Genomic DNA, 23,961 nt, shown 5'->3' on the forward strand with positions numbered 1-23,961 from the left:
CAGTGCGGTTCGATGTTGTTGGTTGGTTGGTTCTTGGTGCTAACGTTGCCGCCATATACTTTGTCTTGCCTTCATTGATGGGCAGCCTGCTCGATCTGGATGAAGGCAGTTTGTACGTCTCGGGTGGTTCTTCCCATGATGTCGATATCATCAACATAGGCCAGTAGTTGAGTGGACTTGAAGAGGATCGTACCTCTTGCATTTACCTCAGCATCACAGATCACTTTCTCGAGGGCCAAGTTGAAGGAGGACCCATCATATTGAGGATAAAGCAATGTCAAGGAATTCGCCATCCTCCGTTTCCAGCGCGTCGGAGCGTACCACTACTAGCAACACACACAGAAGGGGTGAAACCAGTCTTCTAGATCTGCTCCAAACAAAACACAACCCTGGCTACAAGCAAGGCCCCACAAAAAGAGAAACTCATTCAGGCTCATGCCTCGTCAGGAGAAGGTCATCTCAAGTCCAAAGTTCACGATAGAAATTCCCCAAGCAGACACACATTTCACATACTTATATGTGACCCAATGTTCCCCCCCTTCCCTTCAAGGAATGTCGAACTATCTCTAGATCAAGATAAGGAACAGCCAACAATACTCACACGGCGTTGTCGGTCGGAATCGTTGCACATACAGGAAGACACTCTCTGACAGGCGTAGAGCAGTTTTCTGCTCTGGATCGTCATTGCAAAATCAAACAAGAGAGGACCCGTACGTAAACCACATTCAATATGGGCATTTACTCCAATTTAGTTAAGCGTTAAGCGGCAGTGCTAGCGTATACGTCCCGCAGTTGTGACGCACAATTATGTTACCGTCTTAACGTATTTCAAATTCGGTCTGTTTAACTTAACCAAAGGTGGACGACATAAGTTACCTTTCGGGAACATCGCGACACGTTAGCGATGCGCATGTACACGGCGCCACCGCGTTCGAGCTCAAGTCGAACGTGGCCCTCAACAAGTTTGAAAGAAGCTCGAAAGCCATACTGCCTTAAAGACGCGAGATGTGATGCTTCCACCCCCAGTTGTTGATCCATCATTTTCTACAAAAATTTACTAAAGGCCAGGAGAAGAGATATGACGTTGTACGGCCGAGGATTAGTCTTATCCTTCTCTGGTCACTTCAGAAGCGCAACAACGAAGAACAATCGCATAGATACTGGACTTCAAATGGGATGGCCCGACAAACGGTTTTACACATTTTGTCAGTCATACAATCGCAGCTAGATGAAGACGGAAACCTGAGCCTCGCTTTACTTTCCTTGATTTCTCAACGTTGCAAAAGAAGAATTTTGCCCCCCCCCCCCCTGCAGCACAATCGCCGGAAGACATTGAAGGTTCGGATCTCAGAAACAGTTCAACCAGGAAGGCACAAGCACTGTCATACCTTAACGTCGGCAATTTCATATCTTCATTCTCGTTTGCAAAACTGGTAAACCCTTCCCCAAGGGTCATCGCTTGTGCTCTTTGACGAAACGTATCCAGTTCTTCTAAGTGTTTCAAGCGATTAAATCATTTGAAATAATTAAGACTTTCTGTTTTTTATTTCGCTAGTGATATTTATTGATCTTGCAAATACCGCTATTTCGAGAACCACTTATTCCCTTCGTTAGTACGGAGATTTTAATTATTTCAAAGTCTCCAGTTCTTCTTTTTTCGACTGCCCCAACAGTTCTGACTGGCTGACTAACTCCTCCATCCGAGCAACATATTCTGCCCAGTTACACCCACATGTATTCGAACGAATCGGCGAAAATGAAGGATGGACGCCCTCATTCAGGCAAATATCAAAATTTCATTATTTTCGAAACGTCTAACGGAATGTCTACACGCTTCTCGACAACAGAAGCAAGAGCCCCAAGAATGCTCACAGATCGACAACGTGCATGTATCATATCGACCATATACGACCAACTGTATACAGTGACTCAAAGTCAAAATGATCCACCCGGTATAAAGCAGTTAAAATGTGCTGTACTGATTGAAAATAAGTAAATCATGAACTACTATAAATAAAAAAATGTTGCTTAAGATGAACTCGTTTACTTTTAAGTTTGTAAAAAATAAAAAATTTATTTCATTTATAAATATAATAACATAAACATAAAAATGCATAATTCCTAGTCAAAGTGAAAATGATCCATTAAAATAAAAAAGGCAAAAACAAAGTAAATTCAAAATTTTTTTTAGCTAATTAATATTTAGTATGAAGCCCTTTAGCCACCCTAACAGCTGACAGTCTTCTTGGCATTGACTCAACAAGTTTTTTTGTGAATTCTGACGGAATTTTTGCCCATTCCTCCAAAATAACCTGCTTTAAGTGATTTCGGCTAGATATTCTATGTTGCCTGATTCGATCGTCTAGAAAGTCCCACAAATGCTCGATAACATTCAGATCTGGTGATTGTGGTGGAGTTTCGATAACCTTAGGACAATTGTAGAGCATCCATTCGCGAATGAGAAACGATTTGTGTTTGGAGTCGTTATCTTGGTAAAACTGGAAATTCCCTTCAAGACCCAAATTTCTGGCACTGGCATGTAAATTGTCCTTTAGAATTTGAAGGTACATAAATTTGTCCATATTGCCGTCTATGACATAAATATTCCTGACCCCATTGGCTGCCATGCAACCCCAAACCATTACTGAACCGCCCCCATGTTTTACGCTCGCTTGTAAATTTTTCAAATTTAACCCTTCATTCTTCTTTCTCCATACTCGAACTTTTCCGTCGGATCCAAAAACAAAAATTTGCTCTCATCTGCAAAGATAACGTTGTTCCAGAATTCTGGACCTTGTGAATAGTAACGATTTGCAAATTCTAGCCGGCGTTGCTTATTTTTTGGACTAATTAACGGCTTTATTCGAGGGGCTCTGTTGTTAAATCCATGATTTCTCAAAACGATTCGGATTGTTTCGTCGCAGACCTTGATACCTAAATGCTTTTCAACTTCTACACGTATTTTTGGTGCACTTATTTTAGGATTGTCTCGAACCAAATTTAAAATCCATCGTTCGTCACGCTCGGAAAAAGCCTTTTTAGGACTTATACGAACTTTATTACCGATGCGATTTTCTCTAAATCGCTCAATTATATGTTGTACAGTTGAAGGACTTTTATTAACAATATTCGCTATCGCTCTTTTACTTTTTCCAAGCATAAAATGATGGATCACTACCTCCCGCTCTTCGTACGTCGTGTGTCGACCCATTTCACTAGAAAAACTTGCCGAAATAGAAATGTAACTGATGACTGCACTCAGCGAAGGGCTATAGTCAACTGCACAGTTGCACAGCTACGCATTTTAACAGTACATCACAAAAGTTTAGTACCAAGTTCATTGGAATAAGTTGCCTGGATCATTTTCACTTTGACCCCATATTCGGACCAATGACAAATATTAACAAGTAACTGCAAAGAAAATACACTAATTTCAAATATATCTTGAGTATTTATTACTAACATATCAAGAATTATTATTACGTTGAAATAAATTCATTTGTATTAACTATACTTTAATCTATCATAACTCGACTAAAGTCATTTTCAATGGGTGGATCATTTTCACTTTGAGTGACTGTATGTAGGAGTTGTCTTCTGAGTGTGTATTAAAATGAAACATCTTTTTTTGTTGCACAAATGACATGAACCTAAATAATCCACCCGATAATATTGAGCATTGGGCCACCATCAAAAGTGTCTCGTGCAGTTGATTTTGTCCAAAGAACGTTACAAGTTCTTTGAATGCGCTAAGGCCACTGACTGCGAAAACGTGGAGGCAGATCGACGACCGTGCTGGAAGTTCAACGTAGTGTGCGCCGTGACAAAACAGAATTTTTTATTGCGCTGGTAATAAAAGCAAAAGTTGCCACAGATACAATATTAAGATTTTGCCACCAATGTGGTATACCTTGGAATTAATCATAACCTTCGATGATCCCGTGGTAAACGTGAGCAGTGGCCTCTCATTCACGATCATGAACTGTTTATGAGGTAGAAAGAGCACTTCATCATGATTCTGAATCGTTTGACTTCTGCTGAAATTCCACATCTTATGGATGAAATGCCAAACCACCCTAAAATGTAACAACTACAGGGGTATTTGCCTGCTTCCTACTGTCACGAAGGTACTACCTAGATCATCCTGGAACGCATTAACGAACACCTCGAAAGCTTAGTCCACAGTTAGATACTAGACAGCTACCTCACTCCCCCTTGCCCCTCAAGGGGGGAAATCAGTGCGAGTACACACGATTTGAAATTGTTTTGCCCTTGAGCATGAGCGAGATGTACCGAAAACCCGATCAGCTGTGTTTGACATACCGTCCGGACTTGCCAATGTATTGGTGAGATTGGCAAGTTTTTGCTTATGTATAAGTGAATACGTGAAACAACTTTTTGCTATATGGGTGAGCACGCCGTAGTCCCAGAATAGCAAAAGCTCACCGATCTCCCTCTAACTAATACGATTTGACGAAGATTATGCCTTTTCCTTGTTTAGCGTCTCTGATGTGTACAGATAAGCTTCTGCAAGCACATTTGCAAGTGGGGTCATTTTTGTAAGGGTACTGCCTATAGTAGATCTACTGTGGCTTAGTCGACAGAGAACAGACTTCCGATTCGTTCCGTACCGATTATTAACATCTTTCGGGTCATTGTGGAACTATGTGCGGACTTTAAGTCAGAGGAAAGCCGTCAACTGTGTACAGGAAAGGCATTCGTTATCGGTGACATTCGTCATGCTGTCCTGGATTCAACGGACAATGTCATCTTACCTGGCACAACTCGACTACGCTAATGACATCGATTTGATCTCTGACCGTGTCATAGACCTTGGCCAAATGGTTTTGAGTTTGGAAAAGAAGGCAAGATTCGTGGCCTGACTGTTCATCTGCATTAATGGCTAGAACATCGAGAGCGTTGATCAATTTGTATATCTAGGAATTGTTGTTTTTGCCGATGTGGGAACCGAACTTGATGTAGATATGGATGTAGATATGATATTAAGTTGGTTGGTCTTCGCCACTAGTGTTCTCTCTGTGCTATTATGGGAAGAGAGAGGAAATTGAAAATGAAGGAAACGGGCGGACAGATTGATAGACTAACAGACAGGCAGTGAACCGATTTTAACAAAACCAAAACCCTGCTTTGGAACATAGCAGGGATGCTGAAAGTATTCAGTTTTTTCTGATTTTCCTGATATCCAATGGAAGAGTTGTGTTTTTTCTAAATTAGGAAGTGATGAGCAAAAATAGATAATATAAGTAACCTGGATTTCGGCTGTATAGGAGGAAATTTGAGAATATCCAGCTGAATATTATTGAAGGGTACGATCTGTTGTGTGTTCGGAAATCCCTAATGCTCTAGAAAACAAACTCGGAATGGTAACACAATCGAACACCGAACATCATCAGCAAACACAAGAATAGGTTGTTGCGATAATGTAGCGGGCCAAGTCATAGCAAATGGCCAAAAGTCGAATACCATTTTATTTTTAGAGTTAAATTAACCGGCAGCCAGTCTACGGCAATTTAATATAATCAAACACACAAAAGCGCAACTATCTGGCATTTGAATTGCGCCGGGCACATCCATTGTATCTATGATATCTCGAGCACCAGCCCATGCTCGAATATAAATAGACATATCATAATCCCATAGTGATGGCTGGATTGAATAGGGACAAATTGGATCAGCTCCGAACCGCAATGGCCCCGAGTCCTTATCAAGAATGCACTTGTTTGTAGACAAGAGCAATACAGAACCAAACCCTCATCAATTCGAGCATTTTTCAAATCAATTCGCGTGACATTTTCTACTCAATTTCGAAGTGAAATACCGGAAATCCTGGATCGCCTACACATGAACTTGTCGAAGTTAAAATTATTTCCGTAGTACATACGGGTAAAGGGATGGTGATGAGGGCGAAAGTGTATATTACACAGTCACATTCACATAATGTTGGGGAATTTTTCGCTTTCGATGCAATTGAAAACGAGGTAATTACGGGGCAATACGACATAATTGGTTGCTTCAAACTATGAACAGGTCACTTTTAGAATGAGTAAAGTTCAGATGCTCATTTATTATCTTTAAGACGATGCTGAGTTATTGCAAACAAAATGTTAAGAGTGAAGAGAATTTAAATTGAGGTTTGTATCCATCAAAGGAACAAGTCGAGAATCTGCCTTCATAATGGGAGTTAGGCATCTGTTTTGCAATTAACAAATATTAATAATAATAATAATCGTTGGCGCAACAATCCAATTGGATCAGGGCCTTGAGGTGTGTTAAAGCACCTCATTCACGACTGTAACGGTATATTACAGGATAACAGTACCCTATAGGAGGCAATGTAGTCAGCACTGCGCGCGCCCGAAATCATTACCCTGATTTGACTCAGGTACTCATTCACAACTGAGTCGACTGGTATTTGACGTCAAATCACGATACAAATTCTACTATTCCATCAGTGGGACTTGAACCGCGACCTTCCATACGACAGCCTTGTGCTCTAACCCGGACGCAATTAACTAGAAAGCCTAAAAAATGAAAATGAAACCTTCTCATTTGTTCCGCCATCTAAATAACTACATGATAACCACTCCCAACAACACTTAACCGTAGGATTTACTTCGTGCACAAAAGAATGCATAATACTTATACAGTACATATATTGAACACCCCTGGTTTAATGTACAAATACAGGGTGCAGCAGCATAACTTCCTTTTTTAAAATGCGCGCCACTCAGTTAGTTGATGTCATAGCGGAGCGCTAGTGGTCTCGTTCAAGAGGGGATACTGTAAAGTTTTGTCCCGACACGGTTCAGTCGCCATCATGCGTTGGAAGTGTGAGGAGTGTGCCTTTGCCGTTGAGGTTTACTTTTCTAGCGGATGTTCGGTTATTGCAACACAGCGTGCATTTCGGAATCGCTTTAATTTAGCCCCGTTGGCTCCCGTCCCAGACCGTAAATCAATTGTTACATGAGTCACTACATTCAGACAAACTGCAAGTGCGACAAAAGGAAGAACTGGAGTCCCTCGGCCCGTTAGATCACCTGAGAACATTGAAGCAGTGAGAGCATCAATGTTGCGATCGCGACGGCATTCTGCGCGCAAACACGCACCTGCCCTTGGACTATCCGATCGTTCTGTGAGAAGAATTCTTCGTGATGATCTTCATTTTCATCCCTATAAGATGGCGATAGTGCAGGAACTTTCAGAACGTGACTTCAATTCTCGGATGAACGCATGTGAGCTTCTTCTTGATGTCGTTCCCGAAGGTGCTATTGTTTTTTTTAGCGATGAAGCCCATTTTCACTTGTGTGGGTCGGTTAACAAACAAAACATTCGCTACTGGGCTGACACCAACCCTCGAGAATTGCATCAAAAGCCTTTGCATTCACCCAAAGTCACAGTGTGGTGTGCAATTTCCTCAGCTGGAATTATTGGTCCCTGGTTTTTTGAGGAAAATGAGGTTACAGTGACAGTGAATTCGGACCGGTATGTAAACATGCTACAGAATTTTTTTTCCCACGGCTAGAAAATTTGGATTCGGGGGACACTTGGTTCCAACAAGATGGTGCAACAGCACACACTTCAAGAGCATCGATGGCTATTTTGAGGGAACACTTTCCAGAGCGCCTTATCTCAATTAGAGGCGATTTGGAATGGCCGGCACGCTCCCCCGATCTGTCCCCTTGTGATTTTTTTCTATGGGGTTTTTTGAAATCCCGTATTTATGTGAACCGTCCAAGAATCCTACAAGATTTGAAGACCAACATCCAAGAAGAAATTGCCAACATAACACCTGCTATGCTAACAAAAGTCATGACAAACGCCAGAAATCGATTTACACAATGTATGGAGAATGAGGGACGTCACCTAACAGATTTGATCTTCAAAACAATGTAAATAAAAACTTTAGACTAGGTACATGTCTAAATAAATATTTTCCGATGCATACAATAGTTTTTATTGAGTTTTGAAAAAAGGAAGTTATGCTGCCGCACCCTGTATATATATCTCAATAAATCGCTTCATTAGCATATACATATCCATTCATACATACATACACCTGCCTCGAGTAATTGATATTGATATATAAATAATTAAAAAACTAAAACGAAATGTTTCCCTGCGACCCCCCATTCATATCAGTTCACTTTGTCGTAGTATTAACGAAATGATATGTTATGATGACGTTATACACGTTTTAGATTACTCGAAACTCACATAAAATATAAAAGTTTCACCTCTTATAACTTTGTTCATAATAGTTGGATTTCCTACAAAACTTTCCAAAGTCACGCCTTAGACTTTTCCGTTGAATAGGTTCTGAGAATGATACCTGCTACACTTTTTCAGAGTCATATTTTGAGCTCTATCTCCCCTAGGTTTCAGCCGATAAAAAATATGGGATCAGTACTAATTGATACCCCGCATGACCACATTTGGTAAAATAAAATTTTGCACCGCCTTTTCGCATGTATGCGGAGCCCCCCTTAATCTCCACACAAAATGGCGCCACTTGCTATATGTAAAAAGATTCACAAGCCACGCACTCCGCCGAATTTCGTGCCAATTGGACCAACCGTTTCCGAATAAATCGGGTGTGACCGATAGACAAACAGAAGAGAAAGCTCATGGGAGTTAGCAATTGAAAAAGTGAATGAGTCTGTAGAAGGAGTAATCTGACCAAAACTCACCGAGAACCGAGCCCTGACCCAGAAGAATAACCTATTATGTGACTTTGAGCTAAAATAGTTGAGCTATCAAAATTCATTAAGGACAAGCACAACGTGCACCAAGCCATTAAGGGGGTCATCCCGTGTAAAGGCCGTTTTTTTTTTGCTTTTTTTAGAAATTTTTTCTGAAGAACTGGAGAAAGATAAAAATACGAATTTTTCACCATAGATTTATTGATATCTTGAGCGTGCATAGTAATTTTTCCAGCCCGATCGCATAGTTCGTTATTGAAATACAGAGCAATTTATACACCCATCTCCAAAAAAAGGTGTTTTTATGCTGCCACACTAGAGGGCGTTGCGATCATCTTAGAGAAAAAGTCAACGGCATGTTAACGTAGAGACTTAACTACTGTCCGCAAACTAGGATTATTAAAAAATATTAAAAACTAAATTTTTGATGCCGTGTTAAACTTTTTTTTTTTGAATTTTGGTGTTTTTTACGGCTTCTTCAATGAATAAAAAAAAAACTACTGAATGAATCCTATTTTGCGGACCGTAGAAATATGTTCTGAATAAGTCCTGAAAATTTCAAAGAATTTTGTTGGATAGATTTTGGGCTATGGTGGCAGCCGATTTTCAACATGCGGTTTCGAAAAAAAAACCCATTTAAAAAGTAGAATGCGATTTTTAGCCATAAAAACTTAACTGACCATCAATCTGCTATACCTAGTCCATAAACCTTAGGTTTCTTGAAAAAACACACGTACGGCCTTGGCTTCAATTCTTGTCCTTTTAGCGAAGTCATTCGAACGTCATTCGGACCGATAAACACGAGCTTTATTACGGCGATCAACATAAATCTAGCATGTGACTTATCACGTGTTTAACACTATAATTTCCGAATGACTCCGAATATCAAAAAATCACTATGCCCATATATTCTACACTATATGTAGAAACAATTGATGCCAAAAAAAATTCGATTCCGCGAATCCGACACCCGGGATGACCCCCTTAAGAACATGGTGGGAGCCATCAGAATGCTATACAATAGGTCACAGGAATAAGTAAGAAAACCTAAACAACAGTGTCATAGGCGTCCCAAGTAACGCCAAAGCACAAGGTCGACCTTCGGAACAAGAAACCAAAGGTGTGAATTCGCCTAGAGGCAATTGTAATCTGCAGCAAAGGGAATCTATCGTATGTGGAAATACTGAAAAAGGTGAGATCTGACCCTGACTTAAAGGACCTAGGCGGAAATGTCAGCAAAATCCATAGGACCCAGAAAGGGGATTTCATATTTGAACTGAAAGAATTCAGCTTAGGAAAAACTAGCGGCTTTCGTAACCAAGTTATAATCTCACTTGGGAATGTCGTGGTACATTCCCAAAAACATGACATCTATATACAGTGCGAGGATCTCGATGAAGTAACATCTAGAGAAGAGATCTGCACTGCCTTGAAGCAACAATTCAAGTTGCAGGAAAGCTTATTTGAAGAGAAAGGACATATTGCCAAGGAGTGTAATAGGGACCCCAAATACATTTTGTGCGAAGGAAAGGATGGATGATATAACCGGCATATTCAGGGAAGTAGTAAATGCCGAGAATTCAGAAAGGCTAGTGACTTTGTGTGGGCAAAAATAGACAGTATATTCGTATACAGCTGCTATGTTTCACCGAGCCTCACACTGCCTGAGGTTGAAAACCTGTTAGACAATCTTGTTTGCGAAAAAAATGATGAGTTCCAAATATAATAGCCAGTGATTTTAATGTGTGGGCCATCGAGTGGAGCAGCAAAGAGACTAACGTATAGGGCGGTGCTTATTAGAAGCATTCGCCCAGTTGGATGTAGTTCTGGCAAATGAAGGTGATTTAAACACCTAACAGAAAGAGGAATCTGGTTCAATTGTAGATCTGACTTTTGTCAGCCCTGCGCTGGCACGTGATAGGTCCTGGCAAGTTAGTAAGGACTTCATGTACGGTGAGGCAATCACCTTTGAACTAAGGATGGAACCTCAGGGCAGGAGACCCGCACCCCGGATGGCGAAATTCAAAAGAACACCAAGGTGGTCTGCAAAAGCGCTGGATAAACAAACATTGATGGATGTGTCGTTAGACCTGCCTAGCAAAGTAGGCACCTTGGCAGTTCTTCATGCCACACAAAGCATCTTTAAAGCATGTGACGCGTCGATGCCTAGGAGATCCTTATTCCTCACTAGAAAACCCAATTATTGGTAGAATAGTGAACTTTCCAGCCTTCGATCGATTTGCCCCCGAGGCAGACGAACGGCTCAGAGAGCAATAGGTAGGATCGATCATGAGCAAAAGGAGCATTCCTATAGGGAAGCCCGTAAGAACCTCAAGCTCGCCATCCAGAGGAGTAAGAGGGAATGCTTTAAGGAGCTCTGTTCGGAAGCGCACATAAATTCGTGGAGTAGCACATATAAAATCATGATAGAACCATTCAGAGATGATTTATCTCCGCAGATCATATGCCCTATGGCCTTGTTAAAAATAATCCCTAACAAGAGGGAGTACTGACACCTTCCAGCGCCTAATGAATGTGACGCTGATTCCACCAGTCACCAAGGACGAGCTACTGGATAGGCGACAGAAAAGCCCTGCGTCTGGATTGCATACCGAATAAGCCCCTCAAATTTGCCGTCTAATGTAGATCAGATATGTTCGCGGAGCTGCTCAAAGCGTGCATATCCCAGGGTATCTTTCCTGCACCATGGAAACGGCAGAAGCTGATGCTGCTGAAACATCCTCCTATGAACCCATACGTCTTCTAGACACTAGAGGAAAAATTTTGAACCGGGTACTTTATAGTAGATTACTCCTGGTCGTCTCGAGCCGAGGAGGCCTTTCAGATCGGCAACCATTGGTACCTCCGAGTCCGGAGGAGGCCACGGTGGTGGGTTGCACCGACGGCATAGCGCTGATTGTGGTCGCAAAGCATCTCGAAGATGCTAAGTTCTACAACTCACTTGTAACTCAAGCGAACCAATCAATGATATGAAGGCTTGGTTAGAGAGTGCTGGACTGGCACTCGCGGAGGAAAAGACGGAAGCAGCCTTCATCATTAAACGTTGTAAGATTAGGTAAGAATTACGCCTTCATTAGAATTGGGGATCGTATCATCACTTCCTAGTCGGCCATTAAATTCTTGGGAGTGATGATAGAAGAAAACTCAATTTTAACCAGCACATAGAGCATAATCGCGAAAAAGCATCCACCACGAATGTGGCTCTGGCAACAATGATGTTGAACGTAGGATGGTCGCGGCATACTTGCAGGCTCCTCATAGCCAGGATGGTGGGTTCTATGTTGCTATATGTAGTCAGTCAGTTTCGGAAAATGGGCTGCATATTTTGGGCAAAGCACAAGGATGATTCGTGGGAATTCTTCCCACCAAAGTTCGTTTCAATCAGCCATTTCTAAGAAAAGTGTGCATCACAGACAGACAGTAACCCCTGGACAGAGTTGCCGGATCTCTCACCGGGTGCGTCAGTTGTGCCGATAAGGAAATGATCGAAGGATGCGTATGAATATGCACTTGTGCGCATTTGAAGATTTGCGTGCATCGGTATGTTTAGGCACTGGTCGAGTAAATGGGAAGAAAATGTCCACTCGTGGACAAAAATGATTAAGGAAAGACCTACAATAATAAATCGATATAGACGAAGCGAGAAAGTGTAAATTTAGGGCTGAGGGACTCGGAACCGCAATACCGGCGGCTTTTGGGAGTGCGCAAGCAGGCTCCTGATCCTTCGATATTCCTCAACTGGAGTGCCTCGGTGGTGGATAGCTTAGCCACCGTGGAATCTTACACAACAAGCAACTAAGACAATAAGGTATTTAAACCAAGCATGTCGTTCCCCAAAACATCCATAACAAAAGCTCGGAAAGATACGCCCAAGGGATTGTGGGTATCGCAGACGTAGTCGCACCAACCGCATTTGAATATAAGGGATCAGATGAGGCTCCTCAAGATCGAAAGTTGGCTATTCAGAAGAAGCGCAACGATTATGAGACGTCTTTCAATATCCAAAGAGCTAGGAAACCAATATCCAAAGCTGAGTAAACGCCCTGAAATGTGCGGAAACAGCTGCCGGAACTTACTAAAGCTAAACACAACGTGCAGCATATTGTGAGCGCACCATAAAACAAATCGCATGGAGATGCGAAGGAATCAAAGGAGAGACCGAAAATTACTCAGTAAACGATAACGTAGTTTCCCAAAAAAGACAAAAAAGTGGTCGCCCACTTTGAAAAAAGGGCCTAAAACCCCGGTAGGCCGGAAAACAGTGCCTAACACACTTAGAAAAAGGCGAAGCTGACTCCGACCTAAATGACTTGGAAGGAAATGTAAACAGGATCCGGAGGAACCAAAAGCGGCACCTCTAGTCTGAACTGGAAAAGTCCGAAGAGAGAAGGCCGAAAGATTCCGCAGCCAAGCCTACAATTTACTTAGGGAAAATGCTGCCGTGCGTACTCAAAAGCGTGAGATCGCTATAGAATATCAGGATCTAAACCAAGTCACTTGTAAGGCAAAAATCTACGCTCGCTTAGCAGAGCAATTTTCTTTACAGAGGTGCTTCAAGTATTTCTTGTATGAACACCTGACCAGGGCATGCACAAGCGAGACGTACAGCAGGTGGCGCGAGATCTTGGGCTGCACATCAATGAAGGCAATGGTGGCAACGTCAGCACCGAAAACCAACCAAGCAACAACATCAAACCGCACTGGTCAAACGGGAAGAATAAAAATAGGAGAATACAGCTTGGAGACCATTGATAATTTTCCTATCTAGGGTCGAAAATCACAACCGATAACAGCTACGATGATGAAATCCGCGCACGATTGTTGTCTGCCAACAGAACCTATTTCAGCCATAGGATCAAAGCTCTTACTGTACAAGACAATGATCTTGCCAGTCCTCATGTATTCCTCGGAGACTTGGGTTCTTAGCAAGAAGAATTGCGAACTCTTGGCCGCGTTCGAGTGAAGAATCCTCCGAAGAATTTTTGGCCCCCTACATGAGAATAGACGATTCCGTATATCGAATTGGTGGACCTCGGCACAAAACCAGGATGTCTGGAGTTCCTTATTAAGGCAGGCCTAGACCGGATACTGGTTGCTGCGCCGTTGATGATGATAATACGAATTCCTCTGGCACTTGGTGTTGCTGCAAAGCATAGGAGATAAATTTGTGTGGTGCACGGTCAAACACCTTCACCTTTCTCCATGAATAACCGCGCAGCGTGCACTACGTCAGTAGCTCCGCAGCTTTTTACAATGTTATTTGAATGATGCTGTGAAGGTCGTTTTCGAGAATGCTGTTTTTTCCGCTTGAGTGTGTTTATGCCAAAGATAATTACGCCTCTGTTTGGAGGAGCAGTCCATATCCACATGTTACAAGAGGTGCAAATTCACCTAATATGGTCGATTCAGAGAACATCATGCTACTCATAATCATGGATGAAAAACCTACCATTAACGTCCCTCACAACCCAACTGACTTTGCGGCAGGCCCTGTGATTGAATAGAGTCCCGTCCATAACCACCCCTCCACCTGCTCGAGCGATCTGCTGTTAGAGACTTGGAGCTTTTGAGTAACAATGGGGTTCACTTTCCATGTGTTACTCCCGTATAGCAAAAACGAACCACGGAACAGTCGCAACTGAATTTCAGTTTTAAGATAACTACATTTCCGAATTTTAGACAGCGAAAGCAGATCTAATGCCGTTAATGTGCCGGGCAACATCCATTTCCATTTCGTTGTCACTGTCGGCAGAAACCACGCTTACTAAATATATAAATTGATCGAAGCATTCGACGTTTTGCCCATCAATGCAGATAGATTATGATGACACATCAAACTGAGAACCTTGGTTTCGTTGGTGTTTATCTTCAGTCCAAGTCCCCTTGCCTTTCTTTCCAAAATTCAGACTCATTTGGCCAAGCTCCATGACCCGGTGAGAGGGCAAACAGCTGTGATCAGCGTAATCGGGGTGTTTGAGGAAAGATGTCATCGTCCATTGAATTCCTTCACGTCCTCCTACCAGGGCAGGATGAAGAAAGACGCGAACTAATAGCAAGAAAAAATAAAATCGAGGAGAGGGTACAACCCTGGCGGACACTGCATTGGATCTCAAAATCCTCCGAGATTTTACCATGGCTTAGCAAGTGACATTTTGCGCAATCATATGCCGCTCTGATAATACCGATTAGCTTCTCCGAAATGATCCTTCCGCATAGAGCACTCCAGATTCATACCCTATTTACGCTATCGTAATCATGCTCTAAATCGATGAAGAGCAGGTGCAGCGAAGATCTCAACTCCATACACTGTTCCAAAATGATCCGTATGGTGTCGATGTGGTCAATGCAGGAAGATTAGGAGCAGAACACAGCCTGCTCTCTATGGATCAAGCTTTCGAGATGTTCTTTGACGCATTCCAGGATTATTTGAGCCATCATCTTTCCAACGGCCGGGAGCATTAAGATACTCTCCAATTATCACCCACAAAACAGATGCGCATGTTTGTAATTTTCACGATGATCCCCTTCTTCCTTTCTCTTTGAAAAATCTCGGATTTCCAGGATTTCCGCACAAGTGGAAGTAGCAGATCTACAGTAACTGTAGCTACAGCGATAAATAACTCTACGGGGAGACCATCAAACCCGGCAGCTTTACTCCGATTCAGTGCATTGATGACCAAAGTTACTTTCCTTCTGCCATTACATCTACAAAAGGAAGAACCTCGCCGGATGTGATGCGGTTAAGAACAGTGGTGAAGTGTTCTTTCACTTCATAAATTGTTCCTTATCGTGGATGAGAAGAGATCATTGATGTCTTTCACAGGACCACCGAAAGGTTTACAACTACATGCAAGTTCTTTCGTGATGCGGTATACGCTTCTAAAATCAATGCTTCCTGCGGTATATTCCGCTTCACCGAACAGTGCAATAACAAATTTTCCCTTCACACAGCTTACAGTAAGCTAAACTTTTCGAGAGAGAAATGACGGACACAACTCACAACGGAAGAAAAGCGACCATCAGATGATAATCCCTTTCAAGGCCGGTGTCTGGGCCTTTCCTGTTACACACATCCAAGAGGCAACTCCTAAATCTACTGCTGATCGCAAAGTGGTCGACCTAATTGTTCGTACAATGCCGATCAGTTGAAACCCAAATGACCTTACGGCAGGTTCTGTGTTCGAACAATGTGCCACCAATGAGGAGGCGGTGGAAGTTGTGGAAATCCACGAACCTTCCACCATTATCGTTACAGTCGCCAAAATCGTGTTTCCCGATCACATGTCCAAGCGAGGTGCTGTCAGAGTCCACTTTGGCATTCAGTTCATGACGATCCGAATGTCACCTTTAGATTGTTTTCCCTGAACTACGTGTAATTGCTCATAGAATGCATCTTTCTCTACTATATCAGAAGTCTCCGTTGGTGCATAGGATTGTACAATTATGATGCTCCTTGATGTGTACCGGAAACCGCAATCAGAAATCTGTCAAAAACCGGCTCCCAGAGTGCGCTTTGCCGTAGTCGTCAGAAAGAACACGACACCCGATTCGTGTTGGCGAATAAGAGCACATTGCCGCTATATTACTTCGGTTAGGACCAGAATGTCCATTTAATATCGTTGCTCGTTGCTATCCAGCTCAAGTTGAAGGAGTTCTTCGGTGCCGTTGTCGATCAGCGTGCGCACATTCCATCCATGATAGATTTCACTGAAAAGCAAAAGATTATTTACCTAAAAAAATGGAATCGCCAAGAAATATTTGTCACCAAGCAGAAATTGAAAACCCCCATTATGCTTCCAACTCCCACCAGCCAATCGTTATTTCTCAATTTCACAGCAATTACCACGAAAATTATAATCAAATTTAATAAAGTGAGGAGTGATTTGTACATTGGACATCTCGGCCCAACACAATAGCCCATTACAAGTCATGCAATCTACTGTCCCTAACCAGGCCTTCGTTTAGAAATTATGGTGGATTTCACTTGAACTGTCCCCAGACCACCCACTTTTGATTTGGCGAGGGTATGCAAAGTGATATGGGCGTACGGAAGTACATTAAACGAAAGAAAGGAATAAATCACTTTTGTCGTGGAAATTTCTTGGTATCCGGTCACACTTTCATCCATGCGTTATTTATGGCAAAAAGCGGGAATGAAGAGTAGGTGACAAGGGAGAAAAAATAGGGACAAATCTAGATATTTCCATTTAAGCACTTCAAGTTGGGTGCCTACGCTTTACTAAACAGCGGACAATGGAGTCAAAGGATCTTGCCACACTCGGAAAATGAGTGAAACCGGGTCTTCTGCCTTTACATATACATATATTCCTCCTTCCTCTAATCTCGCTGAGCATTTTTCGCCCTATTCCCTAAACTATTTCAGTCAGTCCTTTTTAATTGTTTTCCATTCTATTTTGCAGATAGCACTATGGTAGATGCGCGATGGCTGCCCAGTGCATGTGGAAGCCTAATACCGGCCCTGATACCTCCGGCACACATAGCCGTCTTATGGTTCTTCTGGCAAAACTACGCTCGATACGTGGACAAAAGATTCTGCTCGTGTTCTTGCTGGGATACAGTCTTCAAAGGACCTTACGAATCAGGCATCGCGTCCTACAAGCACATGTACTTCAATGCGACACAGAACACCATGAAAATGTGGCTGCTGACAGTTATTAGCATCATATCCTTGTATGAATGCATTAAGCAATTAGTGATATTAGTTTTACAGCACAGGGTGAGATGGACGATGGTGCTGCTTTTCGTTCTATCTATATTTTCGCATTATTATGCCTGGTGGGCGTATATTAACTATTACAACGATGAATACTACGAACAATGGAATCATCAATTGTTTTTCACGGTAAGTTGTGTTAATATCGTATTGTCCTTGTGAAGACAGTTATCTTTTGCCACCATTAGAAAAATCCAATCCTTTCATCAATCATACAGTAAACGAAATTAATTCTTTTAAGGTTTTGTGTAAAAAAAAAACTTATTAAAATCGGTTTACTGTCTGTCTGTCCGTCAGTCTGTCTGTCCGTCAGTCTGTCTGTCCGTCACATCCATTTCTTTCGGAGACGGTTATAGCGATTGACAACAAATTTGGTGGAAAGATGGGAAGTGTGAACGCTCACGCATACAGTGAATTACACTCTTGTACGTCGAATTTAAGTGGGGTCCTCATACATGTAAAGGGGGGGTGTGAATTTTTTTTCATCAAATATAGTGATGTGGGATATCAAATGAAATGTCTCGATTAGTACTATCCGAAAGTGATTATTTCTTCAACGGGCCCATTCTCAGACACTACCTAACAGCAAAATTTGAAAAAATCAAGAGGCTGCCACTATATAGTGCCTAGACTCCTAAATACCCTACATACGATATATGTTCAAATAAAGTATTATTAACTTTTACTATATTTTTTAGTAATTGACTGCAAAACCCCCTTAAGTTCATCCTAAAGTCAATTCAAGACTTTGAATGTCAAAATCACTTGAATCAAATCTGAAGCGTCTAGCTTCCGATTTCCTGACTTGCTTCTTGATTCCTTTATCAGCCTATTTCAAAAAAAATATTTACTATTTGTATTTTATTAAGTAGAACGATGGAAAAAACGCAAAACCCAAATATCCTATTTTCTTGGGAGAAAACTATTATATATTATGGAAATTGTATTATTAATTAAAAATCTAAGAAACGCTGTTCCCCAATGTTGTGGGTGCAATTAACAGTCACAAAACTAAGCCCAATCTCATCCCGTCCCTATATGCATATGCATATGCATAGGCCTACGCGAAGTGAGACTCTAAAAAGTGTTCTTCTTCCTCCAGTAAAACGGTACTTTGGTCCTTTGGAAAGACTAGTGAGAGCAAACGCGAAGCTACTGTTTGATTAGCAGTTGCTATAAGCCGCATTTTCATGTCCTGGGAACCAGTTTATGTCAGGATTTTAACTGACAGATCCCAATCCAAGTAAAGTAGCAATGGTGGAGTGCTACAAACCAAGGAGATTTCGAATATAGTCGAAAAGCAGGCTAACTATGATCAACTGCAGGCACTTTTGAAGAGGTTTACTTGAGATGACGGATGATTTGAATGCCAAAGTTGGCTCAGGGACGTTCTAGGTGACTGTAGCAAAGGTTTGCGGATTGCTGCCTCCGCTAAATCATCGCCACCAGATTGTGCGACCACTGAGCCTGCCAAAGGCAGCTCTGACTGACCAGGAACAAACATCTAATCAGAACGATGATGTAGCGATCTGCAGAAGATTTAATAGTTGTCTTCTGAATATGCGTAATAAAAAGGAGCTGACACTGGCCGTTATTTGATAGTCGCTTACAATCACTTATATGTCACCACTAGAAAACAGAGCGTCGTGTAAACCTCATTTTGGTGGACAGATGGGAACTATGAAATCCCACGCATACAACGAGTGAATTAAATTTAGCTGGAGTTTAAAGGGGGTATCAAATGAAAGGTCGCGCTTAGTACTTTCCGAAACTGATATTAGTTTTGACGTGAATTGTAAAGTGCGTGAGTATGAAGCCAAAATGTACACACTTAAAGTGACAAAGGACTCATTTTCGGAAACTACCCAACCCAAAAATCCGAAAAAATCGGGGTGTCCCGTTTAGATGAAACCTAGGCTTCAAGATATGTGCCTTTTAGATATCTGCTCAAATAAGCTTACTAATAGTATATTACCAACTTTTATAAGTTGACTGAAAAACTCCCCTTAAGTTCATCCTAGGAATACCAAATTTTGCAGCAGCATAGAGCACAATATTTCATGGAAATCGGGCCATTAACGCAAAAGTTATAGTAATTCAAATTTAGCAATTTCGCGCGAATTTACTGCTCTCAAGCCATGCAAATAAGATACTGACGTCATAATTAACGAGGATAATTAACATTCGCGTGACATATTAAAGTCGCATTTATGAGGAATCTACTTCTCCCTAGCCCTTTTTAAGGTTTTGTGTAAACCCGAAATCTTATTAGAATCGAGTCTATGTCTGTCTGTATATCACACCCGATTTATTCGGAAACAGCTAAACCGTTTGTCACGAAAATTGGTGAGAGCGTGCGGTCTGTTGTTCCCTTTGCATATAGCAAGTCGCGCCATTTTGTGTTGAGTTTAAGGGGGGACTCCCGATACACGTGAATGGAAGGTGCAAAATTTTTTTTTTGTAGCAACCCCCGCGTTCCAGATGTCGCTCGTCCACAAAGCCCATCTGACTGCAGAACCAGATTGATGAATTTAACGAGCTGAGAGCTCTATTGATCGAGGGCGAGCGCAGATTACTATATGCTGCTATAAAATAAAATTCGTCCATAATGTTGTTGAGGTAAGCGGATGCTGCCGCAAATACCTACGATTTTATACCTACCATATATCGCATCACAAAAGAGCTTGCAGACAGTCGTAAACCATTCGATCGTCCTGTAAAGAATCCTAACGATAAACAATTGATTAAATTAAAGAGAAAGGGCCTAATCGACAAAGAGCGGATTGGTTTTCGCTTCCTCTTGCTTCTGTTCCCTACGAATCATGTGGAACAGTGTCCGGAATTTAAATCCCCGCTCTACCTACTCTCCATGGGTTTCCTCAATAAATGACCTATCTAGCCTGCACGACGGCAAAGTTCTTCGTTTGGCGCAGAAGAAGCATTTCGGAGAACGCAACAAATAACAGGCAGACAAAGTCTCCCGGGGTTGCACCTTGCCACCGATATTATTTCTTCTTGTTACCGACATCATTCTTCACACTGCCGAGGACCTGGGAGACCGTGGCATCTTTCTTTCAAACACCTCGACTACGCTTATATTATCTTCTGCCTGACGTATTAATAATAATAATAATCGTTAGCGGAACAATCCAATTGGATCTGGGTCTTGAATTCATTTAAGACCATAACGGTACACCACAAGGCTATAGTATTCTAAAGGGGGTAATATGATCAGCATTGCGCTCGCTCGTGGTTTAACACAGATACTCATTCACAGTTGAGTTGCCTTGTATCCGACAATGTATGTAACTATCCCTCTATGAGAGGAGCACACAAAAACTGACTACGACTGTTACTCGGGAGTACCAAGCCTTCGTCAATTCTTGTCCACATTGTGACATTGGACACACTGGCTCGACACACACTCGATCAAAACACTTATTCGAAGTACGGACTAAAAATGTACGACGATACCGTTGCGGAATAGGCCATGCAATGGAATCCACCACCTCGGCGAGCAGGGTGCCCCAGAGCCCTTTCCCGCCAGGGAACTACCCGTGTCTTACGCATAAATACGTGATGCGTTGGGTTCGCCTCTGAGATAACCCCAACTACGCCAATAGTTTCGAATAATCAGTTGCGTCCACTTTTTCAAATGCAAGTTTTCCAGCAATGTAGAAGGACCTTAATGCAGATGCATGCATGCGTCATGCTCTCACATATTCACAAACTATAAAAACAAGTCAGAGACTGGAAACTAGGCACTTCAGGTATGAAAGGTTTTGTTGATTTTTTATATAACAAAATTTGTTGTGTATATACGTTAAATAACATATATACACTGCGAACTATATATGTATAAATGGGACGATGGCAGTCAAATTTTCTTATATAAAAAATTAACAAAACCTTTCCTATATTTATAAGCGATATTCAATTGGATGTGATACTGAGATTTTATCTATGATACTGAGAGTTTATCTGTTACCTCAGGAAACTACATACTACACAGAAGTGGCGATAGCACTCCTCATTGGGGGCAGCCTTTCTAACTAGATCCTGGAAACAGAACTTTCCCAGCATAGTTACCTCTAATCGTCTTGATATCAGAACACAAGCTATCGGTCTTATGGATCTTTCATCGTAAAAGATCCTAACCCCCTTAACTGATCCAATGTTACAGACTTTATTAAATCGAACCAGGGGCTCCTGCACTAGAAAAATATAAGGGCAATCCCCCATCTTTGTCAACGTCGCTACTAGCAGCATGCTGCAGGTTAATTTGACCACCTTTAATGTTTTTCTGACATAAGTTTAGTATAATTTGTAATAGAAAACAATTAAAAGGGTATGTCGCGGTTGGGGCCAAATCAGGTTTCCTACACGCCGTACCGACAAAGACTCGATTCCTCATTTCTTTGAGAATTAGCTCACTTGGAGAGACAACGGTGCCAATGTCCTCATCCATAAAGGGTCCCATCTTTTCACGCAGAGCATTCTTCTGTATTCCATTTAACACGTCCTCTTGTTGCTTTGGTAGATTCGATCACACCACCTGGCATCAAGCCAGTTCCATACACGTCTTTGGCTCCCCCTTTTCCGCTTGTTCCGTAAAAGGTGTAGAAGAAGTTAGCAACAAATAGGATTTACTCTGCAGCCCCTGCGCCAATGTGAGCTCCATACGAAAGTTCCACCACTGTATGCACTATCCTCCGCAGGCAGTTCTATTGTGGAGAAGCGCACCGGAGATGCTGCAATTTGATCTATGTTGTATGAGTGCAAAACTATCATTTTTCTTCGCCCTCAAAATGAACATGATGGTCTGCAGTTTCCTGATATGATTGAATTTCAATCTAACCAGGAAAAATTGAAGCACCAGATAACCTTCCGACTATTTTGGTCCAGTTTGAACACCAAGCTAAAAACCTCCACGTTTGAAGATTTGCCTTTCCTGGCATTAATGAACTTTACTCTCCAGTACGCGAAGTCAGTGTCCTGGTTCTCTCCGCCCAGCATACGGATGATATCCCCTGCCTTCCTTCGAGGTTCGGGTATCCATCATCTGGCGTGTTCTATCCTGCACAGCTCGGTATTCACAATAGTGGACTTGGGCCGACCGCCAGAACTGAAAACTCAAATTACCTATTTGAGCCACTTTAGGACAGCGTCATCAGTGCACTTCAAATGGAGGAACCCATCGCGAAAACCTTCAGTGAGAAATCTAGGCTTCGTTACGGGACCAAGCATTTTTTCCACAGGCACTTTCAGACGATGGTAAATTGTGCCTCTGATATTTTGCCATCCTTGGATGAACCTACAAGGACAGCGGTTAGAAATAAGAATGCAGCTTGCGCATACGTTCTCTTCCTTCCCGCCCTCAATTCCGTATTACTATAGGAGTGGCCAGCTTCGTTGAGATCTCTCCCGCTGATTTGATCACCTCCCGGCACACCGCTGTTAGTCCCCGTGGTAAGCGTGGATGTAGACCTTAGTGTAGAGTACAATAAGAGTTGGCCACCACAGATGTGTTGGTCTTCCGTTTCTTGCGCGCATTATCGCCGATGTCCAATTTCCCTGGACATTACCGCACCTTGTGGTACAGCCACGCTTTTGTCCTCATTCCCAAGGTGCTTTACCTTCTTCCGCAGTGCCTTCCTCTTGTTGGAGCCTTCCCAGGTTCCGCGGTGTTCAGGCCGCTTGACTCCATTTTCACATACCAACTTTAAGCCAGTAGTGTCCATGTCACCAGCTTCCGTTTCTTCTGCTCTTCCTGGTAAGAGTGAAGGAGAAGGTTCTCACAGGCAGGATTCAGCCTGTTGTTCCCCTCCTTCGTGTTGAAGTTAGTGTAATAGTAAACTACTACAGGCTGCCCACCACGACAAGGTGGTGTCCAAGGGAGAGGCCCAAACTCTAGTATATACAACATACAATAATGCCATCAGTAAATTCTGACAGTTTTTACAGCAGACAAATTGAACTTCGAAAACCATCACCCATTAATGCAGATAGAACTAGCCGTCATACTACGTTTTCCTAAGTCCAAAGCAAGATCCATAACACGATGAGAGAGGGAACAAATGTCATCAGCGTAGTCAAAATGTTCACGGTCCTTTGAAGATCTTCAAGTTCTCCAGCCAAGGCAGCTTCAAGGATGTCACCAATAGAAAAATAATATAGCGAAAAATTTCATGTGCTGAACTAAGGTAAAATCTCAACGGAGTCCGCCAAGGTTGTGTCTTATACTATGACGGACTCTGTTCAAATTTCTATAAATTTTACCTCGGTTTAGCACATTACATTTTTCGCTATCTTATGTCGCTCTGATAATAGTTTCTCCGCAATTCTTAATTTATCTTTTCCAAATCTCAATATCGCTAGGGCTCCCACGATAATAGATGCAATTGTTTGAAGTAAATTATGTATGAAAGGCAGACGTTCGACTCAGAACTTTATAGACTGCGATCATTTTCTCTGAGCCTACACACC

At 42.1% G+C, this 23,961-nt stretch overlaps 1 protein-coding gene across 1 annotated transcript in view; it reads left to right on the forward strand.

Moving 5' to 3' along the window:
• LOC119650368 overlaps positions 1-23,961 on the forward strand; it is a 62,507-nt gene that overhangs the window by 18,705 nt on the left and 19,841 nt on the right. Inside the window, exon 2 of the mRNA XM_038053081.1 lies at positions 17,162-17,604. Within this exon, the coding sequence (XP_037909009.1) occupies positions 17,170-17,604 (435 nt within the window). The 5' untranslated portion in view covers positions 17,162-17,169. The remainder of the gene's footprint in view (positions 1-17,161; positions 17,605-23,961) is intronic.

Source organism: Hermetia illucens, chromosome 2 (genome assembly GCF_905115235.1).
Source record: "Hermetia illucens chromosome 2, iHerIll2.2.curated.20191125, whole genome shotgun sequence".
Taxonomy (NCBI): domain Eukaryota; kingdom Metazoa; phylum Arthropoda; class Insecta; order Diptera; family Stratiomyidae; genus Hermetia; species Hermetia illucens.